At 39.9% G+C, this 25,407-nt stretch overlaps 1 protein-coding gene across 5 annotated transcripts in view; it reads left to right on the top strand.

The window, feature by feature from the left end:
- Positions 1 to 25,407, top strand: part of LOC121950414 (serine/threonine-protein kinase BRSK2) — a 197,122-nt gene that overhangs the window by 120,129 nt on the left and 51,586 nt on the right. For all 5 annotated transcript variants that reach the window (XM_042496407.1, XM_042496408.1, XM_042496404.1 and 2 more), the window contains exons 3-4: positions 15,639 to 15,724; positions 20,842 to 20,982. In XM_042496407.1, the coding sequence (XP_042352341.1) occupies positions 15,639 to 15,724; positions 20,842 to 20,982 (227 nt within the window). The remainder of the gene's footprint in view (positions 1 to 15,638; positions 15,725 to 20,841; positions 20,983 to 25,407) is intronic.

Here is a 25,407-nt window from a genome sequence, read left to right as displayed (position 1 = left end):
ATTGCTACACAGCTACACTGTTTTTGATGGGGTTTTTTTTAGCGCGGTGAGGTTACTTGTGGTTTGCTGACTCTGTCCTTGATGTCAGTCATAACATTTCAGATGAGAAAAATGTGTGCGTGAGAGAGAGAGAAGGAGAGTTTGGAGATGGAGAAGCCAGCAGTATAATTGCCCCCTGAAGCAAATAATTTAAGCACTAAGGACACTGCGCTGAAGAGCTGAGAACAACCAGGCAGCACTAAGTCAGGGTAGACAGCTGCATTACCTAAGATGGCCTGAGATATAAGGATAAGGATTCAAGTTCTTTTGCTCATTAATTAACACGATCAGTACTGTTTCAATGTGATTTTCTGTCGATAATAATGAAAAATTGCCTCTTTATGTAACTAAACTAATGGGATCATATCATATGTGTAATCTGCACTGTCTGACCATCTGTATTTAAAGTCTACAAAACATAAGGTGAAGTGTCATTTGAGATGATCTCCATAAACAGATACCTGAATATGTGCTGTATGTAGAAGTTGTCAGCATTGGGACAAGATTTTGTTTTTGGAAGTGTTGTGGTTTCAGTTTATTGTCTGAGTATTGAGTGGCAGGTAAACAGTCCATGTGGTGAGGTGGAACGCGTTGGCCAAAATGCAATCTTGTAAGCTGTCGTGTGAGGACAATTTAGCTTAATGTTTTCTTTTTTGCATTCTTATGCAGATAAATGTTTATGGAGATTATTTGATCTCCATTATCAGATATCGACCAGTTATTGGCTGCAATGCTTGGCATTTTTATTATTTTTATTTGATAGGACAGCTTAAGAGATGACATAAATGGGAATGAGAGCACGTGGAGATGATGTGCAGCAAAGGGCCGCCGGCCAGACTCAAACCCATGGCCGCTGCGACAAGGACACAGCCTCTGAATATGGGGTGCGTGCTCTACCAACTGAGCTACCTGCCGCTCCACTATCTGATTGGTTACACATCATGAGTAATAACCTATCAACACTGAAGGCTGCCGTGCCATAGACAATAAAAAACACAGACTGGAGTTGCTCTGATCAGTGAGCAGAGCTGGGTGTCAAATGAAGGGCAACAGATACTATTGAAATTAGAACGTCACAATCCAATTCAATGACACTTAAAAAACACCCTGTATTTCCGCATGTAACATTCTGCTAATTGTAGTTACTGGATGAGTAAGACAACTGTAGGAGAGGAAGAGGGAGTGAGACTACACCTGGACGTGGAAATACATAGATGTGAGGACTATGTCATAGTTTATAAAGTATAAACATGGTTGATCACAAATGATAGACATTTCATACACTAGACAGATGTAACACGGACTTACCAATGTGCATTCAACCAACGATGGACCTGTTCATATGAGTCAGCATCACATTTGTCACTGCTGAGAAAAGTCTGTGAGCTACTAGGGAAGGCAGGCTGTAATACACGCAAAGAAGGTGAAAAAGTAATGGCTCTTTTTTAAAGATAATTTTTAAAAGTTCTCCTTTGCACCATTTAATTAAACATGGGACGCTTAAGGGCATTGTGTTGTTCTAAAAATACAAAAAAAAAAAAAAAAAAAAAGGAACACCTGCACATTTGCTTCTTTCCAAACAAGTTTAATGAGGACAATGTTTCGATCCTTCTTGGATCTTTGTCATGTCAAAAACAACAAACAGTTAAACCACAGCTGTTTTTGTGCAAAAAGCACACCAATATGTTGACAAGCTCTAGTGGCAGGTGTGGTCATACCACTGAAACCAGTCAGGTAGTAAAACAATCACTTGTCTTCAGTGAATGCTGTTTTTTGATAGCCTTGCACCCAAGTGATGTGTGTATTATGACTCTCTCTTTACTCAACTTATTCTAAATTTTGACCCTAAGATTTTTATTTTTACCGCAAATATATATTTGTTCTGAATATTGGTTATCAGTATCCTTGATAACTGGTAATGGGTATCGGAATTGACCCTAAAAAAGACATATTTGTTGATCTCTATCTGAGATTGCATTTCAGACAGTCGTATGACACACAGGTATCCAAGTTATAAATACATAGCATATTAAATTTAGGATTAAAAAGGCAGAGAAAGCAAGGTGTAAAGGTTGAGTACACCATCCGACAGGGACTGTGGTGGGCGGGTGTGGAGTAGAATGCCACGGCCACAGATGAATCATACAAGGTCTAATCTTGTTATCCCGACACCTCGCTGACAGCACTGTAGCTTTCTTTCACCACCATCTCCACTCTTTCCCTCCTAATGATTATAGATTGGCCATTCTCTCCCGTCTCTGTTGTGCTGGGAGTGGGTTGGATCTAGAAATGCCTCCAACACGCACACGTTTAACTGTGTGCATATACGCATTTGTGTGCGTCTTTGTGTGCACGTTTTTGTGCCGCTGCAGAGACAACCCAGACATCCCCCTTAAAATAAATGGGTTTCATATGTTGTGCCCCTGCGCGTTGATCCATCAGCTTTATATGGTGCTGAGCCAGAAGCCAGGGCTTAGCACACAGTTTGATCTTAACAGGCTGACTGCACAGAAAGACTGTAGAATTAGCAACTGTTTTTCTGCTGTACATTTGCTGCTTCTTTGACTCATCTCTGCCTGCTGATGTATGTTTGCATTTAAATGTTGGGTGAATTTGAATTATTGCAATAAAAAAATGAAGTAGTAGTATTCCCAACTTTGGTTTCAATTAATTATAGTAGACTTTTTTATTGTAGATAATAATGTTATCACAGAACAAAACCATGAGAAAGTCCAAACTTTTCCAGTAATACAGCACTGAGTGCATTACCCATCTATTCTCACATTCTTTTCTCTCTGTGCCTTTTTTCTTTAAAACATTCTATAGAAACCTAAAAAATAATATGGATATCCTTAAACCTGTAGGCCTTACAAAACCAAACAGACAAAGGTCTGTTATCAGTCAATATGAAGGTCCCTCAGCATTCTGCATCCTAATTTGGATCCCAATAACCACTCCCAAATCAATGTATATCCACATTTTTTCCCCCAGTGTTTATTGAGTGTTGACGAGGCTCTGCTGAAAAGGAAATGGGGAATAGATTTTACCCACAGGGCACAAGATGTTTAGGGATTGTGAAGAAACATCAGCGTTCAGCCCTACCTGTGTCACATTCTGTTTCTGGCTAAAAAACCACTGACTGAAGACTCCAAACATCGAGTTTTACACAGTTCTGCCTGGTAGTTTGGGATCTAACATATCCTGGAGTGAGACGTGTAAAACCGTTAGTGCTGCTGCTCACTGCGGTGACAAAGCTCATCAAACACACGCAGGGCTGTTTGACTGATTTTACCTCTCATATGTCTTATCGAGATAAAACAGAGATGCTGTGCAGACAAAATAATGAAATGGAGGATAGCAGAACACAAGATGTAGCAGGATCCCCCATTGAGCTCGACAGGAGACAGACAGATGTCTAAACCGATGGCATTTGTTTCTCCTCTTCAAAGGCAGAAGCCGCTGCGTTGTCAGATGGATGAGAAAGCTCAGTTTGCTTTTTTATTTGTTGTTGCTTTGGTGTTGCTTTTGGTTTTTTGCTTTTCCTTTCTGAGCCAAGGGCACATTTTATCCAGTTCTTTTACCCTTAAGTGGAGTGATGCTTTCATGGGGAGATCAGCAAAGTTCCCATTCAAAGTTTTTCTTTTTTTTTTTTGTACTGTCTGTTTATTTCTTTGTTTTGCACGGGAATTTCTTACATCTTTATATTACTTGTGGACCCATTAAAGTATATTTTGTGTGTTTCTTCTCAACCACTGGGTATTGTGATCATCTTTTATTTGTCGTGTTTGAATAGGGACAGATAATTGAATAGGTACATCATGTTCCCTTGAGAGGAAAACTGTACTCCATTTTTACCTCCAAATCTATCTTTGTCATTTTTTTTATATCACTTTAAAAACACTTCATCTTTCATTTCAAAATACAAGCTTCCCTGATGCCTTGCATCTCAACATGTTACCCATCATTAGTCTGTGTTTGGGAGTGATTTTATTCTACTGTATATTGGCCTGTGCCCTGACTTAATTTAAGATGTGAACCTGTAGTGCTTTGCCCTCGTCTTCATCAGCACTGATGCACGGACACATACAAAATAGCTTTCTTTGTACAGTTTTGTGGAATTGCAGAAAAGAGCACAGCGGTATTTGATTTGTGTGTGGAATGTTTTTATATGGCACTGTACCAGAGCTTTGCAATAATATGACTGATGGACAATGAAGTATGTCACAGTTTTTGACAACTGTCATCTCACTGGCAACGGCTACGCAGTGATATGTCTATTCATATACCATTATTATAACTGTCACTGCATATACATTTAGTATGTTTGTGTGTTTGTGTGTATGCACGTCACGCATACCATAAGTGACACCATGAATGACAGCTCCATGACCATTGTCTAGTTGCTCAGAGTCAACAAAGGCACACACACACACACACACACACACACACACACCTGCCCTCAAGGTTGTGTCTGTCCTCTCTCTGCAGGATTTGGTCTGTAATAGTCTCACATCAGACAGGCAGGGTTGTGGGGTGAATCACAGCTTGTGGACAAGCTTGCCACAAAGAGCACTGCCAACAATGCTACTTATTGGCCCACTTACACACACTCACAGACTACATAGGAGATGGTACTCCCAAAAAGGAACCATCTATATTCATGAGCCTAGCACACACAAGAAAATATTTATTTCATTTGTCAATTGCATGCATTTCATGTACAGAGCTCTCAGTAAACGGGAATTTAAAGAAACCAAAGAAAACACCCACCAAACTTACCTTACAATATGTTTTTTATTATGTCTGTAATAAAGGAATACTTACAGGTGCAGTGTGTTGGATAAATAGTGATGTAATGGCAAAAATTGAACCTGATATTCATGAATATGTTTTCATTAGTGTATAATCACCTCAAACTAAAAACCTTCGTGCTTTCTTTGACTTGTGAGTCATTTACGGGTCCCAGTAGCTTAGTTGGTAGAGCTGGCCTCCCATGTACAGAGGCTGTGTCCTCGTGCAGCGGTCGCTGGTTTGAGTCCGGCCTCGGCCCTTTGCTGCATGTCATCCCCATTCTCTCCCACTTTCATGCTACAGCCAAAAAACATATATTTTAAAAACAAACAAGAATGAGCCATTTACATCTGGGGAGCGGGTCCTCGTCTACAGAGTCTACCATGTTGCACTGCCATGTTTCTACAGTAGCCCAGGACGGACAAACTAAACACTGGCTCTAGATAGGGCCATTTGTATTTTCTCATCAGCCACTGTAGTTGCAGCCTCTGTGGGGCGAACAGTGTCAGAAAAACACAGATTTTGTTAAAAAAAAAAAGAGAAACTGAAACTGAACTGGGTCTGTTTGTTTTAGAGAGAAAGAGACCTCTGCAGATAATACAGCTGCCACTAAAAACCTCCTGAACGTCTGGATCTTAAGGGATACGAGACAAAAAAGCTGTGCACACATTAGCAGGTTCTTGGCAGACAGCCTGTCTGCAACCAGTCAAACAGCGTTGAAGAAACACTGGTTTACAATATAAAAACTGCTTCATTCAGTGTTTCACTAGTTTTAATAACCTGATATGTTTTGGAGAGGAAGTGGCTTCTGCAGATAATTCGGCTCCTGGTAAGAAAATAAAAAACAATTACTACAAAAAAATAAATAAATAATGAACAATAAACACTGAAGGAATCCTAGCTGGGAGTTCACACATGGGAGAAGTTTCAGCTGGCTGCAATCTGCAATCCTTGCTGCTAGATGCCACTAAATCCTAAACACTGTTGCTGTACAGGATATAGCAGTGATAACATATTTTGCTATGCTATTGTATATCACTTTAATAAGTTATTTTGTATTAAGAACTTACTTTGTAATGGAAGTAATGATAAAGTGTCACCTCACTACCAGTAGTGGGGTGAATACTACTAATGTTCTGCATGAACAAAAGAAAACTTTGACAGCTTTAGTTTGACTTTATGCATAGTAGAAGGGTATGTACTCACAAAACGAGAGTTACATGTAAGTCACCTGTATTCAACACATTTGTTTATCTCTTAATTATACTGTTAACAAGCTTTCATAGAGCGTGAACATTACACACAGGCTATTAATTTGTGAAGAAGCCATACATTTACCACTTTCAGCTGTTGTAAATAAACAGGGAAATTAGCTCAGACGTGGCAGTGTTAATGAGTTTGGGACAGATTCTGTTGTATATTTGGGCTTTTGCGGTCAATGTGTTGAACATCTAAAAGCAAGAGACTTTTAACTTCATCAGCTCCTTCATCTGCATCCCTGTGGGGCTTGTTTGCTAATGACTCTGTTGTGCTAACACACACGCTCATGAACATGCTCTCTCTCTTTCTCTTGCTCCCTTTCTCACTCACTTACACACTGTACATGCCCGCAAAGCACAAACACACGAGTGTAAATACATACAGGCACTGCATGCTTTTGCACATATGGTTTGCCATTATTAGGGTAAATTAGTATGCGTACACAGTGCCATTAGAGCACAGGAGTGTGTGCCTTTTATGTGTCAAAGACTCATGCTCAGTGTAACAGCTAATTAACAAGTGCGGAAGCTAAAAGAACTCCCTGATTATATTATTAGAGCTGTTTTGAACTTATTTTCAAAGTTTTAAGCCAATTTGGGTTGTTTCAGTTGACCAGTCTTACCTACCGACCTGTTGTCTGTCCGGTATTGACTCCTTTGCCCAACTAACTATTGACCAGGCTCATGTGTCAGTGAATAGGCCACATGTTCATATGTGCAGATAATTAGTTGAGTAAGTGAATCACTGTTAGCTAATCAGTACTGTTCGCATGAATTATTGCGCTAAGTAGCCTTCATTACTCATTCATTTCTCACTTTCTGTGTTTAACTTGCTTTCACATAACAACATTTACCAAAACTAGCACAAAGTTCTCTTAATTTTTCTTGTTTTGTATTTTACAGTCAGTTCACCTTTTTGTATTCTGATCCAGTTGTTCGTTCACTGGTTAAAAGATTTCTTCATAAAATCTTGTGACAGTCTTGTTTCAGTCTCAAAAAGGACTCTGGTTCTATTTCAAGAAGTGCACCTAATGATTATTTTCATTCTCAATTAATCTGCCAGTTATTTTTATGATTAATTGATTAATCAATTAGTCTATAAAATGTCAAAAATGTGTGAAAAATTGGTCATCACAGTTTTACAGAGACTAAGTGACCTCTTTAAATTGCTTTTTTCGTCCAACCAACAATCCAAAACTCAAAGACTCTTTATTTAATGTCATAAATGACGAAGGGGGGGGTGGGGTGGAGGGGGGGGGGGGGGGGGGGGGGGGGGGGGGGGCATGCAGCAAAGGGCCAAGGCCGGAATCGAAACCGCGGTTGCTGTGTCGAGGATGCAACCTCGAATATGGTGCACTGCTCTATCCACTGAGTCACCAGGCACCCCTTCTCTGGGTCCTTTAATGGGATTGTGACTTTTTCCAGTCAATTTAAAGAAGTGCTTAGACTGTGCATGTTCCCAGTTTTATCATAAGTGTGTCCTCAGTGTGGAGCTGGCTAGTTTTCATCTCCATCCTTAGTCTCATTGCTTTACAACTGTATTTTGTGTCCACTTCAGATGTCAAAATCATGTTAATGTTTCTATAAATTGATGCTTCACAAAGTTTTTCAAAATGCATGTCACATTTTCTTTCAGTCTTTCTTTTATTTTTAAAGTAGTGCTCTGGGATTATTCAGTAAAGCAGTAAAATAGACTGCAACATTTAATCAGCCAAATTTACATCATAGGTATTTTAATTTGAGGTTGGCAGCAAAACTGGAAAAGACACTTTTTTTTCGCAAGATAAGGCAGCAGATGGCATTTAATACAATTTTCTCCAGCGTCCTTAGAGGATCCAATTTTATCTTCCTGTGCTGCACTTTGGAAACAATTCCATCTACCTCACATGCAAATATAGTCGACTGTAGGTTATTAGATTTACACTTCCTTATAACTGATATAGATGACCTTCAGATCTAATCATCACATTCAGTTCTGTGCTCTCTTCCTAGTTTGTGACAACCAGTTCATTAATCCACATTTCACATCTTCACACAATCCAAGGTCACCTTACCAATCCCCTCGAATGAAATATCCCTTGCTTTTGGAGTGAGTGACGGGATGGACGAGTGGACAAAAAGACACTTCAGACGGCCGACACAAAAACATGGCTTCCGAAGGGATCCGCTGCCTGCCCGTCACTGATAAATCACTCATTGTGCACAAACACATGCACCACCCATCACATACTGCTATACACACAACCACACACCTTTTACCCTCTCCCCCAACCTGTCCCACTCTGTCTCACCTATTAGTCCATGCAGTATGTTTGAAGAGGTTCATGATTATATACGTTGACCTCGGGGTGTAGAGGACTTCTACCATTAGACTCTATTATGACCAAGGTTATCCAGGGACATGTCTGTTAGTGTGAAATGATGTGGCCTGCTGCTGGTCTAAGTGGCAGCCTGATGGATCTGTCAGCAGCACAGGCACACATCATAGACATGATTAGGGACGTTGAATGGGAGAAACAGAGAATAAATGGAGGCTAGGAGAGAAGGAGGAATAGGAGGAGGAGTGTCAGAATTGGTCTTGGGTGGGAAGGAGTAATGAGGAAGATTTGAAAGGGTGGGAGATGGATAAAGGATAAGGACTAGCAAGCGAGCAGAAACTATGTCCAGATCGATTTACATGTCTCTGGCATTGATCAAATTCCCCTGTGTAGGGAATTTACCTCCTCTTCACAAAGGATGACTGATGCAGTGATTATCAGAAAAACCTGCTGTGCTGACTGTGTATCCATGTGTGTTTGCGTGCCTGCGTTTGTGTATTTGTGACATCCGCAGGGTGCAGGGAAAGTGATAAACAGAAAGATGAAAGTAAGAGAGAGATAACTTTTTTGCAGTATTTTGACTGGAATAGAATCATACAAAGATGATTTTATTTTGAGTTTTCTTTTGCTCTCAGTGGGACTAGCTCAGAAGTGGGAGATAACGCGACTAACACACACGTCCCATCACCAAATACTGTTAAATCCATCACCCTGTGCCTTTTCCATCAATTTCTAGTCCAATTTTGGATAAGCAGCTTCTTCCAAGAGAACATGTTAATGCCATTTTGAAGGTATTGGCCATGCCATTCACAGGAACAGCACATGAACACGCAACTTGGGACAAAGTTGACTCTTAGCACACTTTCACACCTAGTTTGAAGCAGTTGTTCCCAAACAGGAAGCGTTTCTCCCCTTGGTCAGGTTCATTTGGGCAGATGCAGAACAAAAAAAGCCAGCCAAGATCTCCTAGAAGTGGTGATCTCGGATCGCTTCCAATTGAACCCTAGAGCGGTTCATTTGTGGTGTAAAAGAAAATAAACCAACCACTGGATTTTATGATAGGTGACGTGATTTTAGCATAATTTCAACAACCGAACAAAATGATTCCATCTACTGATCGTGAAATCTTTCTGCAGTCTCATAATTGATGCTGCAACTGATCCTGCAACCCTAATAACATGCGATCAATTAACAGTCTAATAATAGATGCCTAATAATGCTTACAATCAGTTTCATCAGTTCATCATGAGCTCTTGGCGACACCAAAGAACATAAATATAAACACTCTATGAACTTCTGTCAGTCATAATTGTCTCATCAGTGAGTTATTAGTCAATGTTTACTACTTTTGATTGTTTGTAAAAAGTCTGTGTGAACATGAACCGAACCAGAACTAAAATGCAACAATGCATCATTTTTTCCCCTCGGCCTGGACCAAATGAACCGAACTAAAGGTGTGGAAGCAATGTTAGTGACCAATTTGACCAATGTTTTGTGTGTTTGCCCTTGAAACTGATCTCCTTCCTTCCCAGCTACAAAGACCGATATACAACGCTCTAGAACAACTAAACGCCTAACCATTTTCATACATGTGTAAGCACATACGCAAATATACACACATGAATGCACACACACCAGCTTGGTTACCCTCTGTTCCTGGCAGAAAACACAGATTCTGCCCTACTGGCTCACTGACCGACATATGGATGGATGGAGGTGGCTCATGGCTTGCCGTGATCAGTGGCATGTGTGTACAGTGTGTGTGCATCATGCGTTAATGTGTCCACATGTCACGGGTATGAATGGCTGATGAGCTGACTGGTTTTGTGTGCAAGCCAGTGGCCAAGCTGTGCTGTCTCCTCCCCTTCTGCTCACTGACAGTTGGACTCACGTCTCCTTCTCTCCAGTCGTTACCCCCCATCTATACCTTACATCTCCTTCACCCATATGTTATCTCATAGGATTTCTCTACAGCACCCTCCTCCCTGCAGTTCTGTATTGAGATATTTGCTAAACTTCAAATCAAACAAATGAGATACAATTAACGATGGGAAGAAGCAAAAAAGACCACTGTTTTTTTTAAGTTGATCTCTTCTGCTACGACTTTGATTAACATGAAGATTATATAAATGTCTGGTTCAGTAAGAGTAAATTTATGTAGTAGGTTGTATTTGGAAAAGAGTAATAACATACATTTTGAGTAGCTGAAGTTTTTTAAATTAAGCTGAGGGGGTGCTAAGGTTTTACTGGTTTGGGATTCTAACAAAATAGTTTTAGAGGTAGAAAGTTTTATGAAGTGTTACAGAAAAAAGGTACTCCCCCATGTTGTTTTATGTAATGTAAGTTGGAAGTATTTCAAAGCAGGAAAGATAGTCTTGTTTTATTAAACTGGGCTGTCTATGCAGTAGAATGATGCAAATATACTTTTGAAATTGGTGAATGTATGACAAGAGAAAACAGAGGAAAAGGGGTGTGGCATTTGCTTTAGCCTGAAAGGTTGAAAACCTGCAACTACCAGAATGCACTGCACCACACCAGACCAATAAACACTCCTGCTGGCAGATGGTGTAAAGTAAACTCAGCGATTTTCACAAGTAAACAATATAGCATCCAGCTGGGGAAAAAAAAAGATCTCAAATTACAGTTAAACAGTAAGCTAAAAACATTTTAGGTGAGAAATAGGCAATGCAGCAACAGAATCTTGGTTTATATTTATATATTTATGACTAAATCTAGTATATATGATCAGCATTGCCTAGTTTTAACATTTGGTCTGAGTTTGAGAGAGAGAGTGAGAGGCTTTCAGGTTTTCAGCATCCAATTCTGCTTGAGTTCGTGGTGGGCATAAGAAATTGCGAAAGTACAATCTTTAGTTCGAGCAACAGCCCTGGAGCCTCAACATCTAGCTAATAAGAGCTGAGAGATGAGAAGGGATATCTGGGCAATGGTTAGATGTAGGAAAGTTTACCAGAGTACATTTAAACACACTTGTTATGATACAAATGCTGGTTGAAAATTTGCAAAATATCCCTTTAAGTTATGATGAAGGGTAGGAAGCGAGTGTTTTTATACTGTATATATATATATATATATATATATATATATATATATATATTTTTTTTTTTTTTTATTGGAAATAAAATTCATAAACCATGTGAGTCACAATACCTGCATTTCAAATGTCCTCTCTTTTCCTTGATTGTCACATGCTTTTAGCTCCTCACATTGCCACCTCATCACCTTACCTGTTATCATTTCACTCTCCGTGGGCTTTTTGGTGCACGGCACTGCTGAAAATGTTCGCCTTTCCTCTTGTTTTGTTAATTAGCAACAAAATAGGCTGCAAAGCTCAAGGGGGCGAGCTGGCACTGATACTGTGCTTTCTTTCTGTCTGTTTTCTCTACATTTCTCTTTTAGTCTTCTCCATTGCAGAGAATTACATCTTCATCCCTTTCGCATTCACTCATCCTTCCTCTGTCTTTTGTTTTTCTCTCCATCCAGCAGCAATATTGCATGCACTGTTAGCATAGCCACCCTCGTTTTTTTTTTTTTTTTTTTTTTTTTTTATCTGACACACATGGCTGCCCTGTTGACTTTGATCCTCAGATCTCAGTATCAAGGGACCATTCACTCGCTCGCCTGGGGGAGGTGACAGAAACGTCTGTGTTTTCCTTCTGTGCACATGAGAGACAAAGAGGGAAAGGCGGGAGAACGAGAGCAATATGCAATAAGTGGAGAGTGAGAGATGACAGAGCCTGTGATCCAATATTTTCCCCTCTGAGGTTTTTGGGATGGTTTCTCTGTTTGGTTGCTGTGTGACATGTGTGACATGAATCTAATCTCTTTGCGTCTTTGTTGTTGCCTGGCTGTCTGTGATCCCCTGTCCCCCTATCGCTGGACTCTTAGCCACAGTGATGAAAACTATTGATGTCGGCAGTCATTTGTTTGCTCGTCCATTCAGCCATTCAGATCCAGGGCTGTAATTTAAAGAATCAATAGCGAGCTGATGGAACTATGCTAAACTGGCTCTTATCCTTTGAATTTGAAGTGACACTTGTGAGCACCAGTGACGGCTTTGCCTCATTTGTCTTTGTGGCTCCAGTCTTCCCAGGCCCCGTCTCATGCACAGTTTCCCTTTTCTATTATAAAATACCATCTGCACCTACAAATTACACCATAATTACAAGTAATAAATCACATCAGACGTACTTTCAAACACAGCAACCTCAAAATTAAATTCCAGGAGGAAGAAACTGATGCTCTAGTTTAAAAATTGAAAGATAAGAATGCAGTTTCTTGGATCCTGGTATTAAGATGTCACGTTTCTTTATTTTATTATTTTATTTTATTTTTAAGAATTTTGTTTTCAACCATGTTAGTTATCACCTTAGCAGGAATTAGTTCTGAAATATTGATCCATTTAATGTGGCAGGATACAACACTGATAGAAAGCCCTGTGGGTCAAAGCATTGCCAATCAGCACGTCCACCAGCAGTCTCATGTTCTGATGTCTTTCGCTAATGATGTCCACTCCACACCAATCACTGCCGTACTTTACCGGACAAATTATCTCCCTGTCAAATAGCTAAGGTGGATTAGTGTCAGTCTTCGTTGTCTTGCTCAACCTCTGATTTCTGATTAGGTTCTTTTTTCTATGTTCTTAATCTTCTAACCCTGTTTGCTTTTTGATAAATTGAACAAATTGGCATACACTGAAGTGTTGAACACACAGAGAACACAAGAGAGATGAAAAGTGACGGTATGTGTTCATTTGACCACCCGTCCATCTGTCCATGTGCTTGTGTGCATGTGTGCATGTGTCTCAGTGAAAGGTGTCCAAGCGCCTGCTAATAAAGGCTTAATGAAGTGCCATGGAGATATGGAGAGAACTGTCCACACTCACAGATGTGAAACTTAATGAGAGAGTGTGGAGCCATGTACAGGAGCCAGGAAAGTGGATGACCACCTGGCATTTATACTAGCGTGAAGTTATCAGTTAGTTAGTGCTAGTGCAGTTAGTCACTATGCATTTGGAAAATTTCTTATAAGTGTACCTACCTCACGTTCAAATTAATTTAAATGTATTTGTCAGATGATTTTTTTAATAATAATCTTGGGCTTAATGAAACTGTTGTACTGTATAATGGTAGAAAAGAGCAAGGGTTGCTCCACAGATATACATTAGTGTGTTAATCAACAGCTAATCTTGCAATAAGCAGGCAGTTGTACAGTTAAGTCTTCACATTAAGCCTCGTTTCTCTTATTTCAATTAACTAAAAGGAGGTGCTTAGAGGAAGCTTAGGAAGCCAGCTGCTGGCTCTGTAGCATTTCGACAGCTCATCTCTCCCTGAGTCCTGGGTAGCATTAGTCTCTCAGCGGGGAGTCCTGCTGCCAGCTAGCTAGCTAGCCACCACGGGCTCATTCTTAACAACACACCTTAGCCTCAGGTGAAAAAGTGGCACTGGTGTACCGCTGCTGATGGCACTCATTAGTCTCTGGATTAGCCCTGATTAGCCTAGCCGTTACTCCCACTGATACTCCATGCTAATGCTGATTACGCATTTAGCACTTTACCCTTACTAGACAAGCTGTGTGCCTAGCTTTATTAGCTTTTTATTCTCCCATGACTTTTTCTTGGCTGCAGCTACAACACCAGTTGCACAGCATTGCATCTTCAGTGACTGAATGTAAGCGAATTCAGCAGGTTTTTATCACACACTTGATAAAGAGTGGAGATGGGGATGCTGCTGTTTGGGCAGAAAAATAATCATCCAAAGTGTGTCAAGATAGGGTGCAATTCCTACCTGGGCTGACTGTTATCATGAATACAAGATGTTCTGAAATGAAAAACAATGTGAGAGCATAATTAAGGGGGAGGAACCTGATTTTACGCGCGGTCAAGCATACAGCTTTGTGGCAGTTTAACAAAAAGCTGGCAGATCAGAGCTCTGACTTCATTCCACATGAGTGTTCATAAAGTTAAGCCACGATGAGTGTGACATTAAAGCAGCGTGAAGGCTGTCACAGGCAAGTGACAAAGTGAAATTGACTTTGATGAGATTGAGATGAGGCAGAGAGAGGAGCCTTAAACCCGCACAGTCCTTTCATCTCCGTCATTGTCAGTCAAATCTAGGCGCAGAGGGTGGAGTGAGAGGATGGACAAGTAAGGTGGAGGCGAAGGATGAGCAGATAAGCACGAATGAAGCAGGAGAGCAGCGCAGGGGGCTGAAGATTAGCAGTGGCTTCTGTCGAAGTGGGTTCCATGCTGATTTTCAGTGGCAGCTGTACATGCTGACTACAACACTCCGGAGATGCTGACACAAATCCAAACTGATCTGCTCGATTTTGGTGAAATTCAGCTCTCACCCGTCCCACAGTTCACTGTATATGTCTCTCAGCAGCTCTCTAAGCAAAAAAAGAACTTAGAAACTTGTGTGGACTCAGCCGTCTGTTTGTTGTGGACACATGTTGTGTTATATATATACAGCGCCTGTCTCAGACTGACTGCAGGACAAAAAAGCCTCCCCTGGGAAACCTTGATGTACCTGAGTGGACACTTTGACCCCAGTTCACCCGCAGGCTGCACTCTTAGTAGACAGAAATGTTCAAATGTGGGATGCCTGACTCTGACAGGTTACTTCATGTTTCTTATCAAACCAAGCTGATTTTTGTTGACCTCAAGCCAACCAGCACACTATGAAATATGATTGTAAAGTATTCAACAAAGCTTGTATTGTGAGAGGAGAAGACACCATTTTTGTAAATCAAGACAACAGTTTCCCTTCAGTTTTTTGATGCAAACTACATTTCCACCTGACACAGCCATGCTTGATGGCCTTGATGCCAAAAAGAGAGTGGTCAGAGCTTATCTCTGTCTACTCTGCCAGTCGAAAGTGCCAGTCAGCTCCTTTCATTGGTTTACTTATTCCTTTTAAGCCCTTATGCTGGTTGTGCTGCCTCTCAGATTTCTCTCTTTCACAGTGACCTTCACAGGTGATCTCAGAAAAACGATTGGAAAGAACTCATCACAGGCTACTTTGGGGGTCAGTTTGTTTGTCTCTCTGGTACTTCAGTTTGGCATCAGTGAGAGGAAAGTTGCAGCTTGAGAGGGCAGAATCGAACAATTGGTGCTGGAGTGCTTGTAACTGTGTTGATGTTACACTAATCAAATCTCTTGTTTTTTTTCCTTTCCTTTCCTCCTTTTCCCCCCATCTATCCTTTTGTCTCACAGGTGGAGCGAGAAATAGCTATTCTGAAGCTCATAGAACACCCGCATGTTTTAAAGCTACATGACGTCTACGAAAATAAAAAATACTTGTAAGTATCACCAGTGTTTTGGTTTGGGTTGCTACTAGTGATGAAATTATATGGAAACTCTTAGAATTATGACATTTTTCAAGAATTTCCCCTTAAAGTTAAGACTTATCCCTTAAAAGAGCCCCTAAGATGAATAACTTTAAGAGACTTATGAGTTTCTTAAGCAAATGAGCAAATTGTAGAAAGACAAAGAGGAAAAATATCACTGAATGTGAGTGAGTGAAGGAATGTTGCAGATTAGATGGTGCAGGGATCTCACAAACAATTTACACAGAGATCGCACTATAGGGTTGCTACGAAGGGCCACTACTACATTTTTTATACTGCCTTTGCATTTTTACACAGCACCAAACAATGGTGACACTGCTCCAGTGTTTGATTTTAGTTAGCATGCTGGCATCACGAAAGCATATGTGGCATGATGAGTGTGGCATTTAATTCAGCAGCATCTGCTTCTAGTGTGACATAAAATGTGTTGGCAGTTATTTTCTAAACAATGACAATGGCGTAACATGGGAATAACAAATATTTGCCATCTCTGTTATATAGTGGCTGATCTCGTGCTCTGCCTGCAGGGCAAAGGGGCTCCCAAATCTTACTGTTTGACATTTCCGACCACTGTTCTTCTTCATAGAGTTAGCTGCTAACTGCTGCTGGCTGCTTTTTAAACCTCCTGCAGTGGGTAGCATGCATAACATGCTTTTAAACCTTTACTCCTATGCTTATGGTCCTATCCTGCTCGCTGCCCTTTTTACACAGACACTGTCTCAACACTGTTACCAACTGCGCTGCCAGTTCAAAGGCGAGATAACTGTTCCCCCATTCTGTGATTTTAACTTAATACAAAACAGGGGGGCGGCATGACTTTGCGATATTCCTGCCTTGAACAGGAAAAGTAAAAGGGGGCTAAAGGTAAAACTTTCTGTCTCTTCCTTGCTCAGATTTGCTCTGAGAATGTTCTTAAATTACTCCCCATAAGGCCCTCCTTTTTTTTCATGCTAAATATCACTAAATAATTTATATACTGCAAATACTAAATGATTGTTTTATTGTCAAGTTCTTTTTTGTGATGCAGGAGAAGTCTTTAAAATGCCACAGATCTTTTGCTGGCCCTGCAGAGCAGTTTTGATTGGCGTATTATGATTGGAAGGCAGCAGTGATAGCCTTGGAGGGGCGGATGCTCCATTAGTATTGGCATGAAGCATTTAATTTGGCCCACACGCTAGGGGACTGCTAATAGGGAGAGGAAGTCTCTGTAATGTAAACACCATGACATGCTTATCAGAGGCCACACCATTGCATTAAGAAACATTAGCCATGCGGAGTGGCAGCAGCATTAGCCTGCTGCAGCAGCTGCACGCACAGGCTCACACATAAATCTATTAGCGAACTTTAACAGTGGTGAGTGACAAGCCCATCAGTAGCTTATAGCAGCCCTCTTGATCCACAGAGGACTGTTTGTCAACTAAATTCAATTAGTTCTCATCTTGAGCTTACAAACCAAATGGGATTGGACATGCAGTACTGTACATGTCATCCTTTAAGATGATAGGAATAGCACAATATTGTGATTCATCGTATAATTGGATTATTAAAATCACATTTTGTGCCCATTGCTTCATCACTTTTGACAGTTGGTCACTAGTAGCGTCACAGAAGACAAATAGCTTTACATTTGAATCACCAGTGACTCGAGCACACTCTGCGCTTCACATCTGTGATGTAATTTCGAGATGAATATTGTTTAGACTCCTCCTCAGATTTCTCTACTTCAAAGCCAATAAATGATAGACACACTTTTGAGCAAGTAGTCCCAGAGCTTTTTAGATTTATTATGCTGCTGGCACAGATCCCACCACAAGCTGTTTAAAATGGTGTGGTGTGTGTGCATACAAGAGGTGAGGGAGACGTGGAAGGAGTTTGATACATAGCCCACCAATATTTTATTTATGGATATTTCATTGCTCGAAATGAATGAATGATCACACCATGATGTTGACATAAATTATTCTTCTGAGAATGAAAAATGGTTGCTGAAAAAAATGCTCATAACACATATAAGTGCACTTGATTTGCGATAGTGTTGCTACGAGTGGTTTTATTTCAGCTTCTTGCTGCTGTGTTGAAAAGGTAACAAAATGATAAATTGTAACACATGCAAGACATGTGCTTTTAAAGAACTATCTGTATTTGCTAGGCTTAAATTTGAAAATGGTAAAGCCAAAGCTTCCCAGTCCAACATTTACTGCCTACTTGCATTGCTGAAAATGTATTGATGTTAAGATATTAATGTTATGGTATTAACACAGAATCATGAAAGCTGTAGTGGGTAACTTTTGTGAAAAACAACTTTTCATAGTACTGTAATTGTCTGTGTATTCACACAGCACTAAATGAGACGGATAATCTGTGTCATACTGGTACTCTAGCATTTCTAATGGCCTTACTGCATGTGAAAAAAAAAAAGATTTTTTAAAAAAAGCAATCTGGGTCGAAGAGTCTTGAGCCCAGCTGTCAATCACGGCTCATATATTGCGGTCAAACTAGACAGTGCTGATCTAATAAAAAATTAAGATTCTGTTCCTTCTTTTCCTATTTCTCACCTCAAATGTTTTCAGAAAAATATCTTACTGTTCTGTTTTGTTGTAAAATCAAGCAGGTTAAAAAGACGAGGAAGTCATGACATACATTGGGTCATATCATTGGAGTACAACAAATGCGCAGTAAAATCTGGTCTGCACTTGCTGAAAGTCTCAATAGCTGGCACGCTATCGTAAAACATGGGCACAATTGATTTGTTTCACTGCAGTTGGCCTTGGGTTGAAATACATTTATAAGATAATAATATCAATAATAATGATATATAATAATCATAATAACTTAATTTATATAGCACCTTTAAAAACACAGTTTACAAAGTACTTTGACAAACAAGGCAAAGCCGAGACTGTGAACCTCAGCGTTAATAAAACAATTTAGTCAATAATGCCAACAAAGGGCAGACAAGAGTGAAGGCAGGAAGATATGGGTGAGAATATGGTTCTGCAGTTATGGAAAAGGTCCTATTTAAAGACCCTAAACAAATGCATTCTTTATGAAAATTCTAATATATATCGGTTGCCATCAATTAGTACCCAAAAAGATCTGAGCGTACCTAAAGGGCACCCAAGTGATCACTATCCCTTTATTTCTAGTGCTGTCTGCTGTAACATCGCAGCCCCAATTACACTGAATGTGTCATATTCCTTTGCTCTCTTGGGGTCAAAGACTGTGTCCCAGCCTTCATTGAATAGCCTTGTGTTAAATGAGAAACGGTTCATGGCCAGTGGGTGGTGCTTGGTACTTCAATGGTCTGTTTTCAACATGGGTGCCACACTACTTTTGTCATTTTACAGCTAAACAGTACATTACAATATGTTTCTGAAAAAGATTCAGGTGAGAAAAAACAATGCAGTGACAGAATCTTAATTCATTTTTGATCAGCACTGCCTGGTTGACTAAAGATCACAAGCATTTTTGACATGATTGACAGACCCTCTTTCTCACTTCTTTCAAAATATAATGACCATTTCAGCAAATATGACAAAGTTCTCTTCATAAAAACTTCCCAAATGTAGCTTTAATACAAGCAATGCAAGAGCAAAGTATATGACATTTAATTTTAAGTGGTACTCTGGTAATTTAATATTGCACTTCCATTAAGTTGGGGTATTTGCAAGAAGCAAATATAAAAATTAAAAAAAAACATTAGTCAAAGTCTGTGAAGCGCAGGTCGAAATATCTTGAACCAAGTATAGGTCAAGCTTTAAATATGCTGGATCCTACAAGTGCCATAATGCAACTCATTAGCATGTCTTTATTAGACCCTCCCAGCCTGCTTGGTTCAAACTTAACACCTCTGCTTTTAACGAAAGCTTTTCATCTGTAGTCTTCAACTTGAGAGAACTCTAGCGACATAATTAGTTTTATTTCAGCAGCTTTTAAAATTAAATACAAATATTACACAACAGTTTTAATTGGTGGATTAGTAGTACAGATGAAAAGGTGACTGTTCATGAAGCACATGTGAGCACATGCTCTGTGGTCGAGTACAGTTTGCAACACTGTAGTGTAATCAATAAAACTGAAGGGCTGCATGTAGACACACACATCCACAGCAGGGAGAGAGAGAGAAGAAAGAGAGTATTTCACCACCTGTCTGAGTTTCAATTTGTCCTAGTGAAGATGGAGGGAGTTTCAGCACTGGATATACGAGCAGGCCAGTCCGGAGCAGGGGCAGGGCACCGCTGGCTTTCAGCCCACGGATGCAACTTTAGGTCTGGGCCAGAGAGAGATTAATCTCCTCCCTGTCCCCTTTGAGCCCCAGAGCAGACTGTCTTCCCCTACAAGCCACACAGGCTCGAAGGCCACCTGAAGAATGGCCGTCAGAGATGTGATGGCAGGGAAGATTGTGTGTAGAAGGTGAAAGAAGAAAGAAATTACAAGCACTGTATATGTATAGCAATGAACTCTAATTCCAGTATCTCTCTTCTTCACTCTCTTTAGTCTCTTTCACTTGATTGACCGAGTGCTGAGACAAAGACTGTCACAGAAGCTTATAGCGTCTGTACCTTAGCAGAATTCACAAGCTCCTAAATCCCTTATGTCTCAGAGCTTTTCACATAACTTTTCCATCTTTCTCTAGTGTAACTTTATCGTCCCTCTAATGCCTCCCATTGGAGGTCAGAGTGTATAGTATATCAGAATCCTCCACATATATTGTAATGCACTGTTGGCATGCTTCGCTCTCTGACAGTGGGGACAGTTTACAGATGACAAAATGAAAAATAAACTGTCAACATGATTCGACTTTGGGGAGATCTGATCGTGCCGTCTGTTTGTTACAGCTGTAAGGGAGCTATTTCTCCCATATTGCTCCAGTTCTTACAGAGCTCTGAGGTCAGGCTCTGTTTCTGCAGGGCTCTTTCAGACGGCTCTGTGGAGAACAAGTGTATCTGCTCCTGTCTCCACAAGTAAAATCTTTATTTTCTATGAGTGATTTTTTTCTCTGCTGTCCTTCACCTTGTTTTATCTTTAGTTTTTGAACTGATTTCCATTTTTCTGTCTCTTTCTTTCAGGTACCTTGTGCTAGAACATGTGTCTGGTGGTGAGCTGTTTGACTACTTGGTGAAGAAAGGCAGGTTAACACCTAAAGAGGCCAGGAAATTCTTCAGACAGATCATGTCTGCCCTGGATTTTTGCCACAGTCATTCCATATGGTAAGTAAAATCATCTGCATGCAGAAAGACTTGTTACAGCAGCTGTTGTTCTAGTTAAAACACTAAATGAAGACATCCTACTGATGAATGCTGTTCATGGCTTTATGATGTGTGGGAAACAAACATCATTTTAATACAAATCAAGGGTCAGTAATACCAAGGGGAAGATAATATCAAGGATACAAATCAAGGGTCAGTAATACCAAGGGGAAGATAATATTCAGGTTTAACCATAAAAGTATGTCAAAGAAGTAGTGTGCAGGATTTAGGGGCATCTAGCAGAAGAATGCAACTCATCAAAACTTTATCATGTGGCAAGTGTGAACTCCCACTTAGGATTTCTTCAGTGTTCATTGTTTGAGAGGTTTTTGGCGTAGCTGAAGTATCTGCAGTGGTCTCCTCCTCTTTAAACAAAAAGACCCGCTGATTCAAACTGAGAACACACCAAATAAAGCAGTTTCACATAAGAATATGGTGTTTTTCTGAAGCCGTTTTGCTGATTGCGGAGGGGTTGCTCATGATGCGGACAATGCAAAAAAGCAGATGACCCCATCAAGAGCCAGTGCTTGGTTTGTCTGTTCTGGACTACTGTAGAAAAATGGCAGTGCAACATTGTGGAGTCCATTGACGAAGCCTCCCCATGTAGACGCGAACAGCTCATTCTAAAGTAACAAAAACACAAGGATTCTTATTTACAGGTGATTATTAACTAAAGAAGACACACTTTATATTCCATTTCAAAAAAGTACAAGCAAATACATTATGTTCAATTGTATTTAATCAGCTGCAAAAATGTGTGAGATTCTCTGTCTGCATGCGTAGTAATATTGAATCCTGCCTCTATTTACACTTATTGGTAATAAAGTGGACTCAGGTGCTTTGCACCTAAGTTCTGATACAGAGTTATACTTCACACTCAGAGAAGTTCGCCATGACGTCCTAGACAAGAGTGAATATCACTTGAATATTGGAGGTATTGGTGGTTAAAACCATAAAAAACACATTCACTATGTGCATAAAATCAGCACATACATTTAAAAAGACAAAACAACCAGTAAACAAGCAAACCCAGGAGGTGTAATGAAGTCAATTTGGTTGTCATACAACATTGAACAAATAATGACTTCCTAAATAATGAATTTTAAAAAGATACAGATTCTTCCTGAAGTGAATCTACAATCTAAATTTCAATCAGTTTATTCATAGCTTCAGAGTGCTGTTTAGGTTTCAAACCACTGATTCAATATGGAGATTACAGAACTGAGAAAACTTGATATTGCTTGTTATGAAAGTGTTTATTTTCCTCCTTCTTATTAAAGTTTCTCATTTAACATCCAGCTTAAACAGCTTAAGATGGCTGACACAATGTGTCAAATAGAAAAAGTCAAATACACTGAGACACATTATCCTATATTTTGGAATATATCTGATTCCACAGGATGGGATATATTTCTTATAAGGAACTGATAGTGTTTCATCACTGAGACTTCTACAAGTTTTTTTATTGTAATGTCTTAATAATAGTTTTCTAGCACAACATTGTTATGCTTGAAATACAGATGGCCCACTTCTTTTTCAGATAAAATGCTCAAGTATCTTTTTTAGAGCTTCACAGAAGTGACTTTTCTGTTAGTAAACAGTACATTTTCTTTACTATGCTCTGCTCAGTGTTGATGCATTGTATTTGTTGAAATTTGCTTTCAGGTAGTTACTAATGTGATGCATCGTGTTTGGCTTCAGGGGGTAATTTAACTGTTTACCAGCTCATAGACTAGAGGCAATCATATATACTTGAGAAGTCAAACATGTCAGCGGGGACTGATTTGGAGCGCTCATTTGTGAGTGTGTGTGTGTGTTTGTTTCCTTTATCCATTTGTAAACCTAAAGCAGAGGGTTTTTTTTCCCTCTTCAGAGAATTTGTGACTTTGCTCTGCATTTTGTCCTCCTGTGCCTGCGTAGCAGAGCCAAAGGACCATAGAGCAGAATGAGATGAGGTGTGTTTATTTTTACAAGGGTCACAATGCTTCTTTACAGACACAGGGAAAAAAATATAAGACATCATAGGAACAAAAAAATAACGCATTCAACTAATCAGCCACAAGAAATGATAATGTCATATATAAGGGTGTTTTGGATGGTCAGCCATGCATTACAGTCGGTGCCAGGTAAAACAAGAATATGGAGAGTACGTGGAAATATGAAAGCATGTGAAATGAGGCGAAACGCAGTAATTGTACAGCTGAGAAATGGGACAGTAGTTGGTGTTCTCGCTCTGCATGTGTTACACACCCGTTTTATTAGAGGTTATTTTTATAATTCTCCTTCTGTACTTTTGTAATGTTACTTTTTTATAGTTATACTTGTTACATTTATTACTATAATGTTTCATTCTACAAGTCCTAGTTCAAAGCTGTTCTAATTTCTGTGTCCTTACAAGTTACTGGGTTTGTTGTACCCCCTTACTTTACTTGCCAATTGATATTCCTAGTGTAAAATAAACCATTTGGTTTATGTAGTGTGTATAAAATGTATTAAGTGGTCTAATTTTCTTTTTTCAGAAGCTAAAAGTTTAATTCTTCCTTGGTCAAATTCATAACTACCGTTTTTATAGTGAATCTGCTATGTCAATAGAAATGTCCCAGCTGCAGGCTCACCTGGCTTTTGAAATGATGACGATCTATGTTATGCCCGAAACACATCTATGATTAATGATTAATGTGCCCTCAATATGCACTGTTTTACTAGCAAAGTTTGACATTCCCGAAATGCACTTAAGCCATGCACTTTAGATGGTCAAAAAGGGCCCATGGTCATTATGCAGCTTTATTAGCTTGTTTCCTTGCTGATCACATTGCTACAATACTCACAGGCAGTGGCCTCAGATTACAAACATGAAGATATCACCATAAAATCCTGCCACAGCCATGGCCGGGCCTGACCATGGCCTGACTGGGTTTTATTGTGCGGCACTATGATCGCTCACCAGCCAATCAATTCATGAGGAAAATTTATGTGATTCCATCATAACTTTTGTACGAAGGCCATTGTGGCAGAAGTGCTGGACAAAAAGAGGCTTTCCTCTGCACAGTTTAGTATTCTTTAAAGTTTTCTGAATGGCATCCTGTTGATGATGAAGTGGAAATTGAGCCAGTGAAAAATAGTGATTGTATAATGTTCCCTAGAATCTGGTGCAGAGTATTAAATGCCTAGGAGACATATTTGCATAATGTTGCATGGACAATTAAAGGGAAATAATTAAACTGATTTGTCATGGAATGATTAGGTACGGTTGAGTTTCTTTGATTTGATAAGCTTTGTGTTTTTGCACATTATAGTTTATAGAAGAGGCAATTACATTGCGGCCGCTGCTGTTTAATGATAAATCCATTGTATATCTATACGCACTGCAAGCTAGTACATCCCCGTGTCTGAATTTACATTTTACTAACTATCTTGGGACGATGCGCTCAAGATTATTTTATCCTTTGAACAATCAAACAGGTAGTTGATGGATTCCATCTTGAATTCTCAGAGAGATTAAATAACACAGAGATAACTCTTGTACTACTGGAAATAGAACAAAACTGTCTTACCTAAGGGAATGAAAGTTAGAAGTCTTTTATCAGTCCGTGTAAATAACTGACTGTGAGAAGAACAGATTAGGGCAATTAAGAGAAAGCATCTGGGACTGACATTAAGTGCATGCACATACATAGATTATTGCAGCTCTTTTGTAGTAAGATTCACCAGCAGATTTATCTCTCCCTTCCTTATTTGCGTTGCCGCTGCCTCTCTGTCTTAGCTGCTCAAATCCTCTTCGCTAACACTCGTAGAAAATGATGCCTTGTAAATTTATCATGAGGAGGATTATTTGGGAGTGTTGCTGCACCCACTCGCCCTCCTCCCAACCTCAATTAGGGGCAAACAGACAGACAGACGCAGCCCTTCTCTCGCATCCCTTCCATTCGCCACTAATGAGAACCCAGCATTCCCTCAATAAAAAGGCATTTCTGCAATCATTTCTTCCATTTTGACTTGCCTGTGCAGGGGACCTACACAGGCCATTAGAAGTGCTCTTTTTTTCTCCATGATTCACCATGCACAGGGGGGTAAACACATGCTCCTCTACCCTCCTTTCCTGCACACCTCCTGTTTTTCACTTCTTTTCTCTGCCTCATGCTTTCCTCTCCACCCACGTCCTATCCCCAAATATCTCTCTTGAGCCAGATGGAGGCAAGCAGGGATATGAATGAAAGAGCGTAGAGGGCTGTTTATGACTCAGTGTTTCCGCTGCCTGATTCAGATCGCGCTCTGATTGAGGAGGAGTTTTCTCTTCTTTTTTGCAGAAGGGGACAAAGTAAAGCACATGGGGATAGCTGACAAGGGAGATGAGGCAAAGATAGGTAAGAGTAGGATAAAAACAGA

This window comes from Plectropomus leopardus, chromosome 11, assembly GCF_008729295.1.
Source record: "Plectropomus leopardus isolate mb chromosome 11, YSFRI_Pleo_2.0, whole genome shotgun sequence".
In the NCBI taxonomy this organism is placed as follows: Eukaryota; Metazoa; Chordata; class Actinopteri; order Perciformes; family Serranidae; genus Plectropomus; species Plectropomus leopardus.
The sequence above is the reverse complement of the archived record's forward strand: the minus strand, read 5'-3'. Positions and strand labels throughout refer to the sequence as shown.